This window comes from Jaculus jaculus, chromosome 15, assembly GCF_020740685.1.
Source record: "Jaculus jaculus isolate mJacJac1 chromosome 15, mJacJac1.mat.Y.cur, whole genome shotgun sequence".
NCBI lineage: Eukaryota > Metazoa > Chordata > Mammalia > Rodentia > Dipodidae > Jaculus > Jaculus jaculus.
The window spans coordinates 54,763,371-54,776,412 of NC_059116.1; the positions used below are offsets into that span (position 1 = coordinate 54,763,371).

At 38.2% G+C, this 13,042-nt stretch overlaps 1 protein-coding gene across 5 annotated transcripts in view; it reads left to right on the forward strand.

Moving 5' to 3' along the window:
- Positions 1-13,042, forward strand: part of Trappc8 (trafficking protein particle complex subunit 8) — a 148,927-nt gene that overhangs the window by 116,836 nt on the left and 19,049 nt on the right. For all 5 annotated transcript variants that reach the window (XM_045135008.1, XM_045135010.1, XM_004668420.2 and 2 more), the window contains 2 exons: positions 5,171-5,613; positions 7,120-7,267. In XM_045135008.1, the coding sequence (XP_044990943.1) occupies positions 5,171-5,613; positions 7,120-7,267 (591 nt within the window). The remainder of the gene's footprint in view (positions 1-5,170; positions 5,614-7,119; positions 7,268-13,042) is intronic.

Consider the following 13,042-nt stretch of genomic DNA (forward strand, 5'->3'; position numbering starts at 1 on the left):
ATGATCTATATGTATCTATATTTTGGAGAAGGTTCCATGGGCTGCTAAGAGGACTGTCTATTCTGTAGAACTGGGATGGAATGTTCTATAGATGTCTGTTAGGTCTAGTTGATTGGTAGTGTTGTTAAGCTATATTATTTATTTCCCTGTTGGTTTTCTGCTTGGATGATCTGCCTATGATGATGGTGGGGTATTGAAATCCCCTACTATGATGGTATTGGGATTTATTTCTGGATTGTTTTGAAGTATGTTTCACTTTATAAACTGTGGTTCACCACAGTTTGGTAAATATGGATTTATTTTTGGGATGTTCTGTTGTTGGATTGTTCCCTTGATGTGTCAAAAGTGTCCTTCTTTGACCTTTTGATTACTTTTGGCTTGACGTCTTGTTTCTTCAGATATTCATATGGTCACACCTACTTGTTTCTTATTTCTGTTTGCTTGGAAAATCATTTTCCATCCTTTCACCCTGAGGAGGTGTGTATCCTTAGTGGTGATGTGGCTTTCTTGAAGACAACAGATAGAAAGGTCCATTTTTCTGATTCACCCTGTTAACTCGTATCTTTTGGTGGGTGAGTTAAGACTATTAATATTTAAGATTTTGTAACTATGAGATTTTATTTAATCCCTGCCATGTTGGTGATTTTATGGAGTTTGGTGCTTTCTTGGGCTATGGATGTTTTATGTACTTGCTTTAGTTTTGGTTGTTGTGTTCTTTCTCTTATAGACTCTTGAGGTCAGTTGTTTGACTCTTCTGTCTGGAATATTTCCTGAAGTATTCTCTGTAGTTTTGGCTTTGTAACTGTATAATCATAGAGCTGGATTTTATTATGGAAGGTTTTTCTTTACAATCTGTTATGAGCGATCCTTTCACTGGTTACAGTAGTTTTTGTTGGAAGCCATAGTTTTTGAGATTTTGAAGTACTCCATTCCAAGCCCTTCTGGTTTTCAAAGTTTGCATTGAAAGATTAGAGGTAATTCTGATGGGATTGTCTTTGATGTTATAAGGTCTTTCTCTCTTGCTGCTTCTAGCACTCCCTTTGCTTTCTTTTTTTTAAAATTTTTTTGTTCATTTTTATTTATTTATTTGAGAGTGATAGAGAGAGAGAGTAAGAGGCAGAGAAAGAGAGAGAATGTGCGTGCCAGAGCTTCCAGCCACTGCAAATGAACTCCAGATGCGTGCGCCCCCTTGTGCATCTGGCTAATGTGGGTCCTGGTGAATCCAGCCTCGAACTGGGGTTCTTAGGCTTCACAGGCAAGCACTTAACCACTAAGCCATCTCTCCAGCCCTCCCTTTGCTTTCATTGTTTAGAATTTTAAGTATGATGTACCTTGGAGAGTTTCTTCTTTGGTCTAAACTGTTTGATGTTCTGTGAGTTTCTTGTATCTGGATGAGTCTCTCTTTTGAGAGAGTTGGTCTCAGCTATTTCCCACTTAGGTCCCTCTTTGCTTTGCTGTGGGCTCGGGTAGGCTGGCTGGGTCAGTGGGTTGCTGCTCTGATAGCCTGTGTTGGGTGCTGTGTAGTTCTCTTCCCCAGGTCTCCAAAGGTTGTTGGCCTTTGTGCTGGTGGTGGGAGGAGAGGAGGTTGTGGATGATGGCTGAAGTTCATTGAAGTATCACTGGTCCCCGCAATCTTCTTCCTCATGAGCCACTCAGCTGGGCCCTGCTGTCTTCCCCTTCAGGTTTTCTGAGTTTACGAGGAGGCTGGTGTGAGTGGAAAATCTCCTTACCTGGCTTTTCCTGCTGCTCGGGCAGAGCTTGGTGACCACTGCAACATGGACCTGTTGCCCACGCTGCTGGAGCTGCTTCTGCCTGCTTCTGTGGTCTCTAGACACTCTGGATCTCTCTTACTTCTCTGCTATGGTTGATAATTTCTTATACATGTCCACTTTTCAGTAGAAGAGTGTATTTTGCTGGTTTTAATTCCCCCCCTCCCCCCACTGCCGCCCCTGGCTGCTTTGGCATGGTTGCTATGCTTCCATCTTAACTGGAAGTCTGATTTTTAGATGATAGCTATTCTATCAGGAGTTAGATGGAATTTCAATTTAGTTCTTAAAAAATATTTTATTTATTTACTTATTTGAGAGAAAGAGAGAAGAATAGGCACACCAGGGCCACTAGCCACCGTAAACGAAGTCCAGATGCATGAGCCCCCTTGTGCATCTGGCTTATGTGGGTCCTGGGGAATTGAATTGAACCAGGGTCCTTAGGCTCTGCAGATAAGTGCCTTAACCACTAAACCATTTCTATAGTCCTCAATTTAGTTTTTGCTTGCATTCGAGGTAGGGTCTCACACTAGCCCAGGCTGACCTGGGATTCACCCTGGATTCTCAGTGTGGCCTTGAACTCTTGGCAATCCTCCTACCTCTGCTTCCCGAGAACTGGGATTAAAGGTGTCTGCCACCATGCCCAACTTTTGGCTGTTTGTATTTCTTCTTATGAGAACTCCACTCATTTCTATAGCTCATTTTTTGAGTGGGTTGTTTAATTGCTTATTACTTAGTTTTTTGAATTATTTGTAAATCCTGTATCATAGGTATGGCTGGCAAAGATTTTTCTCCCAAATTCTGTGTGCTGCCTCTTTGCTTTGTACACAGTGTCCTTTGCTATACAAAACCTTTTTAATTTCATGAGGTCCTAATGGTTGATTCAGGTTTTACTGCCTGAGCTACTAAGAATTGTATTGAGAAAGTACTTGCTTATGCCTATATGCTGAAGTATTTCCCTTTTGCCAGAGTTTCAGGTCTCATGTTAAAATCTTTGATCCATTTGGAGTTGTTTCTTATACATGGAGAGAGATAAGGACCTAGTTTCATAGATAGTTTCATAGATACCCAGTTTTCTGAGCACTATTTGTTAAAGAGGCTGTGTATTCTTGAGTTATTTTGCTTGTTTGTTTGTTTGTTTGTTTTTCAGGTCTCACTCTAGCCCACACTGACCTGGAATTCTCTATGGAGTTTCAGGGTAGCCTTGAACTCACAGTGATCCTCCTACCTCTGCCTCCTGAGTGCTGGGATTAAAGGCATGTGCCACCACACCCAGCTACTGAGTAAATATTTTTGTTTGGCATTTTTGTCAAAAATCAGATGGGTGTAACTGTCTGGGTTTAATTTGGGTCTTTCTGCTATGTCCCATTGATACATATATCTGTTTTTGTGCCAGTACCATACTGTTTTTGTTACTATGACTCTTTAAGTTTGTTAAAATCAGGTATGGTAATACCAAAAGTGTTATTTATTTATTTATTTTTGCTTTATTTTCTTTGCTCAGAATTGCTTTGGCTAGTCAAGTTTATTTCATGCTTCCAAATGAATTTAAGGATTGTTTCCCTATTTTGATGAATAATACCATTGGAATTTCGATAGGAATTACATTAAATCTATAGATTGCTTCTGGTAGGATAGATATTTTCACAATATTGATTCTTCTAATTGATTCCATGAACATGGGATATCTTTCTATATCTTCATGTCTGCTTCAGTTTCTCTTGAGTGTTTTAAAGTTTTCATTGTAGAGATCCTTCACTTCCTTGATTAGGTTTATTCCAAGGTCCTTTTCTTATAGAGGCAATTGTGAATTGGAGTGCTTCCCTCATCCTCGGCATGTTTTTGTTGTTGATGTATAGGAAGGTTACTGATTTCTCTGTGTCAATTATGTATCCTGTTATTTTGCTGAAAGGGTTTATCAGTCTAAAAGTTTGCTAGTAGAATCATTAAGGTTTGTTAGGTATAGAATCATACCATCTGCAAATAATGATAACTTGATTCTTTTTTATTCATGTCCTTTTTATTTGTGTTTCCTGTCTCAATGCTATAGCTAAGAGTTCTAATCCTATATTAAAAAAAAAAAAAGTGGGAACAGTGGACACCTGTAGCAGACAGCTTCCAGTTTGCTGAGATGAACTTCCAGACAAGGCACAGTTATGGAGGAAGGGATTTATTGAAGCTTACAGATCCAGGGGAAGTTCCATAATGGCAGAAGAAGCTTCCTGCTTTCATAGGACCAAACACACACACACACACACACACACACACACACGGGGGGGGGGGGGGGAGGGAGAGAGAGAAGCACAAGCCTAAAAGTCAAAAGCCACCCAGCACAGTATACTTCAGGAACTCCTGCTAGGCACAGTTTGCATATTTTTAGATTAAAATCTCAAATACACCATCAGCCCTTAGGACTGGACCCTAAGGTCTGCCCAGTGACGCCTCCAGCCAGGTGACTGCAGATCCAAACTACAAACTAGTAAAATGTTGAATATATTGGGGGCCATCTGTTCAAACTACCACAGCACCCTTGTCTTATTCCTGATTTTAGTGGAAATGCTTCAAGTATTTTTTGTGTTTAGTATATTGGCTATATGTTTGTCATAAATAGCTAAGATATATTCTTTCTATCCCTAGTTTCTTGAGGACTTTTATGAAGAGGTGTTGGAATTTTTGTTGTTGTTTTGTTGAATGACTTTTCTTCATCTATTGAGATGATCATGTGATTTTTGTTGTTCAGTTCATTTGTATAGTACATTACTATTGTTAATTTGTATATGTTTAACCATCCTTGCATCTCTGTGATAAGATCTACATGGTTTGGGTGAATGATCTTTTTGATGTATTCTTGTGTTGTTTGCTAGTATTTTGTTCACAAGTTTTGTGTGTATGTTCATGAAAGAGATTGGTCTGTAAAATTTTTTGTGTGGTTTTTGTATTTTATCTGGTTTTGGTATTTTAATTTATCTGGTTTTGGTATCAGGATAATGCTAGGTAATATTATTTTTCAAAATACTCCTGCTGTATATTTTCATCTTAACAATAAATAGTTAAGCTGCTTTTTAAATGGACAGTCATAAAAGGTGTTGCTATTTAATTCATTAGCCATGTTAAATGACCAAAATCTACTTAGTTGTGAAAAGTTTGATGTTACACTTCTTGTTATTGATATTTTGTATACTTAATTCATAACTCAGAATTTGAATGGCAGAGTACCATAGGTCTCTGTCTTATTGTGTTTTCTAGAACAGTCTTGTTAATTGCCATATATTCACAGAGATATAAGCAGTAATGAAATCACTTAAAAGCCTTTTGTAAGGAAATAAGAGTTTTTACAGTGTCACTCATTAGAGATTCTTAATTTTTAACAGACAGTATAATAATATTTTTTCCCTCCAATGCAGGTGTTTTTTATACATTTTCCTACAGGGCTCCTCTGTGGAGAAATCCGAAAAGCATATGTAGAATTTGTCAATGTCAGCAAATGTCCTCTTACTGGATTGAAGGTTGTGTCTAAACACCCAGAGTTTTTTACTTTTGGTGGCAACACTGCTATTCTAACACCGCTGAGCCCTTCGGCCTCTGAAAACTGCAGTGCTTATAAGACTGTTGTGACAGACTCCACCTCTGTGTGTACAGCACTCACATCATCAGCCTCTTCTATAGACTTTGGTGTTGGCATAGGAAGTCAGCCAGAGGTGATCACTGTTCCTCTTCCAGACACTGTGCTTCTCCCTGGAACTTCAGTCCAGCTGCCAATGTGGTTACGTGGGCCAGATGAGGAAGGTGTCCATGAAATTAACTTTTTATTTTACTATGAAAGTGTTCAAAAGCAGCCAAAAATACGGTATGATAAAGCTCTTTAAGTTCTGTACTTAATATATGTACACATTTAAATAAACATTTTTATATTTGTTAATGTACATCATTGCTTATTAGGAAATTACTGTCTTCTAAATTATGTATGATGTTTATATCTAAAGTCCCAAATGTAACTAAATTGTAGGTAGCCAAATTTGGGGAAATTTTAACTATATTGAACTTTTTAGCTGCTTCTAGCTATCATCTTAATGAATCTCTGATATGACTGTTGTTATAAAAATGAAATTATCAGGTAATGTCTGTTAAAGTAGACTGTTACTTGTATATGACCTAATCTACATACAGTCATCTTTTTATAAGAACATTAGTTTGTTGGGTGCAGTGTCACATGCTTTTAACCCCAGAACTCAGGAGGCAGAGATAAAGGATCACTGTGAGTGAAGGCCAAATTGGAACTACAGAATGAGTGGCAGGTCAGCCTGGACTAGATTTGGACCATACTTTGAAACAAACAAACAAACAAAAAAATTAATTTATCTTAGTTCTTCCCAGGAAGGATGAAAACAATGTATGCTTGATGGTGTTAGAATGGGTGATCGCTTAAGAAATCAGACCTGGCTATGTTGTTATAATCTCAGGCCTAGATATTTTACAGCAGAATATTTGTAATAATGCCATTTGCTGTTTTTTACAAAATTAACAAGGGATAATTGTATATATTAATTTTATTTAATACATGTTCCAAAACTTAGTGTGAATACAAAATTGGAAAAATATAAGTAAAGTGCATGTTAGGCCCTCAGTACATTTTAATTATCCTTAAGAGAAGAAGCTTCACATAGTGTGGTAGTGCTGAAAGATGCTTGCAGAGCTAATGGAGATATTGGGATGTGAAGTAGGTAAGATTTAATAGTTTCAGTAAGTATGTCTATGAACAAAGATAAACTAGATATGAACTTAGTATAGTTAGGTTAGCCACAGTGTAAAATTTATGTGAAAGGAGCAAAATAGAGCCAGGAGTGTAGGCACACACATATAATCCTAGCATTTGGTAGGGTGGGGATAGGGGATCAATATTTCAAAGCCACCCTGGGGTACTTAAGAGAAAACTACTCTCAAAAAAACCCCAAAACCTAAAAATAAGTTAGTTTGAAATATAAAACTGTGATAGAGAGCTTTGAGTGATAATTTAAATGTTTGGATTATGTTTGGTCGTTGTTCAATAATTTTGGGACCACTTTACTACCAAGAGATTAGGTAAAATGAGGTCATTATTATATGAAGATAATTTTCATATGTGATGCAATGAGTAGGGAACAGCTTAGAAGCAGGGATATGAATACTTGCCTTCCAAACTGAGAAGAAAGAATTGAATTGAGACTATATAATTTTACTGTATTGTATTCTTTGTTCTTCTAGTTATCTGTGATCCTGAAAGTTAACAGTTTTTGTGATCTTTATTTGGAATTAGTGATTTGTAACATAAATAAAGTCTCTTAGAACAAATTTGCATATATCTTTACTTCTTCAGGCACAGAATATTAAGACATACTGCCATTATTTGCACCAGCCGATCTTTGAATGTACGAGCTACTCTCTGCAGAAGCAATGCACTTGAAGATGAAGAAAGCAGGGGAGGCAGTATGTTAGTCTTTGTGGATGTGGAAAATACTAATACTGTAAGTTGTTTTAAGGATGAATTTTGTTTTTAATAATCTTAGAAATATTTGTTTTTAGTAAATATTTTTTCCTTTATAAGGCAGCATAAGGTAAGGATTTGTGTAGAATCACATAAAAACATCTTGAGTTCTCAATCAGATTTTTTTTTATAAATGTATCCCTGTCTCTTAAAGTGAAAGGATCTGCCATTAGTGTGTTACAAAGATGCTATATGTTATATTTATTTCACATGCCAGTAATATAGTGTGAGTGATTTTATGAAGTGCTTTCTAGTCTTATCATCAAGATTATTTTTATATAATGAAATTTATATGATTCTTATAATGTCACATTATGTATTGACTTACTAACTTACACATTTCTAACAGTACCATTTCCTTTATGTAGGGCATTTTGTGCATGTACTATAAATATCAAAATAAATATTCTTAGAGAAGGGAATGTTATTTCAGTTATATCAGATCCTCCGATTGACTGAATTCAGTGTTTTCTTGAAATGTTACTATTTGATATTAGCTTTTGTCTGTACCCTTTTGTGAAATTATGAACTTTACTGTATAAACAAATTGTGTAGGTCATATTCCCATTGGGTTATACTCTTATATCCCCTCTCCCTCGACCCCCATTCCACTGAGGCCCTTTCCCAGTGGGGTTATTGGTAATTCACTATAGGATCATGAATGCATCAGTTTGAGTAAGGGGAGGTCCTTGCCTCAGATACTCCTTCCCATTCTATGGCTGTTCCACTACCCCTTCCACAATGTTTTCTGAACTTTAGCAGCCATGTTACTAGTCTACTTTAGTGTTGAGCTCTCTGCAACCTCTGGATTTCTGCTTTAATGAGTTTTGAGTGCCCTCATTGTCTATTGGTATGTCCCTAGAGCTGGTTGTCAGGCTAGCATTGAATGCAACACTCAAATTTAAATTGTCTCTTCCTCTTTGATGCTTCCTGGGCCCTGGCAAATGTTGTAGAGGTGGTTTGTCTCATGCTAAACAGTGCTATCTTTTCTTGTCATTATTGGTGGATTCTTGGCTTCCCTGGGCAAACAGATTCTCCATTCAAGAGTGACAGCAGTATGGATTAAGGAGGATAAGCATGTTATTTAAGAGACTTTTTTGTTTGTTTGTTTTTTGAGATAGAGTCTCACTGTAGCCCAGGCTGCCTGGAATTCACTGATTAGTCTCAGGCTGGCCTTGAACTCACAGCAATCCTCCTATCTTAGCCTCCCACGTACTGGTATTAAAGGCATGTGCCACTATGCCTGGCTTAAGAGACTTTTGATGGGTATTATACTCTGTAGACCAGTGGCAGCTTCTCTCTGGAATTTATGACCTTCCTATTCATAAGATTCTGAGTTGGTTTTCAGTAGTAGCTATGAGTACTCTCCCAGTGAGCAGACCTTGCATCCAGTCAGAGCCATCGATTTACCCACATGGGCTGTGAGTCACTGTTGAGCAGGTGTGTACATTTTTTCTGGCTGGTTGATTTTGTAGCTTACAGGATTCCCTGCTTCTTCACACTGTTGGTGCCCATTTTCCCCCAGCAGGGGGCTAGCTTCCTTCTAAGTTCTAGAGTGATCTCTTGGTGGCCTGTGATATCTTCAGCAGTAGTCTTACCGTTTAACTCTGGCAGGTAACCAGGGGCTTTGGTAATGGCCTGCATCATTTGGGGACCTTTTGGGTTTCCCCAGCCAACAGCTTACTGTGGGGTATAATCCAATTCTGGCTCTGGAACTTACCAGCCAGTACCCAGGATTTTATGATTAAGCTTTCTCTACCCTCTCCAGGGCCCTTCTGAGTAGGTGATCTCCCTTTTCTCTTATCCCCTCTCCCATTAATTACATCTTTTAGTTTGCTATACAGGAGGAAGGTTTCTAGTAGTGATTTATGCTGTCATTAGTTTTGTGTATTTCACCCCTTTCACCCTATCACCTCCAAGAGCCTTCCATCCCCTGTGTTCTGTCCCTTAACATGCATGTCATGTATCTCCTCTCCTCTCTCTATTTTCATGTTTTCTTAGCTTCATTCTAGTTTGATATTAATACTCCTGATGCTATTACCACTTACAACTCAAGCTATTCCAAGTTAGGAATCACATGTGAGAGAGAGCATATGATGTTTGTCTTCCTGAGCTTATGTGATTCTTCACTTGGTATGATTACAAGTCCATCCATTTTCCTGCAAATATTATTATTTCTTTTTTCCTTACTGCTGAGTAGAATTCCATTGTGTATTTGTACCATATCTTCATTAACCATTCATCCTTTGATGGGTTGATTTCAGTTCCTAGCTATTGTGAATAGTGCAGTAACAAAACTGGCTGAGCAAGTAAGTATCTCTGTAGTGAAAAATAGAGTCTTTATGGTATATGTCCAGGGGTAGTATAGCTATATCAAATGGTAGGTGGTCTATTTTCAGCTTTTTGAGGAGTCTCCATACTGATTTCCATAGTGGTTGTACAAGATTACACTCCTATCAGTATAGTGCAGTGGGTGACAGTTCCTTTTTCTGTACATTCCTACCAGCATTTTTTGTCTTTCAGTTTTTTTCATAATGGTCATTCTGACTGGAGTGACAATGGAATCACAAAGTTATTTTAATTTACCTTTCTCTGCTGGCTAAAGATATTGACCAACTCTTTAGGTGTTTATTGGCCACTGAATTTCTTCCATTGAAAACTTTCTATTCAGTTCTGTAGCCATGTTTTTTAATTGGGTTGTTTGAGTGCTTAACATTTAGTTTTTTGAGTTCTTTGTAATCTCTAGATAGTAAACGTATGTTGAATGTGTAGCTGGTAAAGATTTTTTCCCATTCTGGAAGGACCGCTGTGAGTTTGAAGCCAGCCTGTGACTAGAGTGAGTTCCAGGTTATCCTGACGTAGAGTGAGACCCTACCTCAAAAATCAGAGGGTTAAGGCACTTGCCAGTGAAACTTAAAATCCTAGCTTTGACTCCACAGAACCCATGTAGCCAGATGCTTATGGTAGCACATGCACCTGGAGTTCATTTTTAGTGGCTGAAACCCTATTGGTTCATTCTTTCTTTCTTTCTCTCTCTGTCTCTCGAATAAATAAATTTTTTTAAAAAGACAAACAAAGAAAAAAAAAGGTCACGTGTTAGATCTCAAACCTTTAATCCTAGCATTGTGAGTTCCAGAGCAGCCTGATATGCAGAATGAGTTCCAGCATGAGAGTGAGACCCTGCATGAAAAAGAAAAGAAAATCTCATACTTAATATTCATAAAACTGGAGCTAAGGCCAGGTGGGGTGGCACACACCTGTAATAGCAGTACTCAGGAGGCAGAGGTAGGAGAATAGCTATGAGTTTGAGGCCACTCTGACACTACGTAGTGAATTCCAGGTGAGCCGGGACTAGAGCAAGACCCCACCTGGGGGGTGGGGGGACTGGAGCTGTCAGAATATGGTGGTGCCTGCTTTAATCCCAGCACTTGGGAGGCAGAGATTTCCATGAGTTCAAGGCCAGCCTAGGCTAGAGTGAGACCCTTTCTCAAAACACACACACACACACACACACACACACACACACACACACACACACGTATACACACAAACCCTGTAGTTAGGGAGATGGTTCAGTGGTCAGACACTTGGCTTATAAACCGTGAAAGCCCAGGTTCAGTTCCCCAGTATCCACATAAAGCCAGATATACAAAGCAATGCATGCACTTGAGTTCATTTACAGTGGCAACTATTAAAAAAACATATTAATAAACCTACTCAAACATGAGAGGCAACAAGGCAGAGCTTTTTTTAAAAAAAATAAAAAACAAAATGATTTTTCTCCCATTCTGTATTTGTCAATTGACTATTGATGGTTTACGTATCTGGTATATAGCTTTTGGTTTCATGAGATCCCAGTGGTTAAGTGTCTAATTCCCTGGGCTACTCAGGAAATTAGCATTTTTCTCTAGTTTTTCTTTTAATTATTTCATCATTTCAGGTCTTATATTGAAGTCTTTGATCCATTTGGAATTGATTGTTATATAGAGTGAAAGAAGAAAACAAATTCATTCTTCTTTCTACATGAGGCCATCCAGTTTCTCCAGTGTGTATTTTTTACTCCCTTTTTTTTTAAATATCAGGTGACTTTAGTTACTATAGCATTTATATCTGGATCTTCTATTCTATTTCATTGATTGGTCTGTTTCTGTGCCAGTACCATGATTTTTTTTTTTACTACTATGACTGTCTAATATATCTTACATTGTAGGTATGGTGATACCCCAGGAGGCATTCCTTTTGCTGAGGATATGTTTGACTGAGACCTTTTGTGACTATTTTTTTTTCCTAAGTCTGTGAAGAATATTGCCATAATTTTTTTGGAGGGGTGGTCATGGTTTTAAGGTAGGGTCTCACTCTAACCCAGCCTGGGCTAGATAGAACTCACTCTGTAGTTTCAAGCTGGCCTCAAACTCATAGTAATCCTCCTACTCTGCCTCTTGATTGCTGGAATTAAAGGCATGCACTACCATGCCTGGCTTTTGCTGGAACTTTTATTGGAATTGCATTGACTCTTATATTGGTTTGGGTAGTTTAGCCATTTTCTCAATATTAATTCTTCCATTCCATGAGTATGGGAAGTAATTTCATCTCCCCATATCTGTCTGCCTGCCTATCTATCTATCTATCTATCTATCTATCATCTTCTATCTTCTTTTTTTTGAGGTAGGTTCTCACTCTAGCCAATGCTGATCTGGAATTCACTATGTAGTCTCAGGGTGCTTGAACTTATGGAGATCCTCCTATCTCTGCCTCCCGAGTGCTGCGTTTAAAGGCACGAGCCACCATGCCCAGCACATTTCTTTCTTAACTAGTATTATGTTTTCATTGTATAGGTCCTTCGCTTCCTTCATTAGGGTTGTTCCAAGCTATTTGAATTTTCTGTGGCTATTTTGAACAGGACAGTTTCCTTAATTTTCTTCTCTGCATGTTTGTTATTGGCATATACAAAGTGTGTTGATTTTATGTCCTGCCCCTACACTGAAAGAATTTTATTACCTCTGGGAGGTTTTGATGCAGTCTGGGTCACTTCTTTAGAGAATCATGTCGTCTACAAATGGGACTATTTTGAATTCTTCCTTTCCAATTTGTATCCCTTTTATTTCTTTTGTCTCATTGTTTCAGCTAAGGCTTCAAGGACTGTGTTGAAAAGCACTGTTGAGAGTGGGCAGCCTTGTCTTGTTTCAGTCCATACTGGGAATACTTCAAGTTTTCCACCATTTGGAATGATACAGGCCTTACATCTAATATATATAGCCCCTACTATGTTGAGATACGATGCCTCCATCCTTAGTTTTGTCAAAGACCTTTTCTATGTGATTCTTGTCTTTGTCTGTTTTTTATGTAATGTATTTTTTATCAATTTCCTTATGATGAACCTGCATCCCCAGAATGAAATCTACCTGAATGAGGTAGATGATACTTTTGGTATGTTTTTGGATTCAGTTTGCAAGAACTTTTTTTTTTTCTTCGAGGTAGGGTCTCACTCCGGCTCAGGCTGACTTGGAATTCACTCAGGGTGGCCTTGAACTCGGCGATTCTCCTACCTCTGCCTCCCGAGTGCTGGGATTAAAGGCGTGCACCACCACGGCTGGCTCGTTGAGAATTTTTTGCATCTAAATTTATCAAGGATATTGGTCTATAATTTTCTTGTTGTATGTCTATCTGATTTTGGTATTAGTGTAATGCTGACTTCATAGAAGGAATGATGGAGCATTCCCTCATTTTCAATCATGTTAAATAACTTGAGAAATGG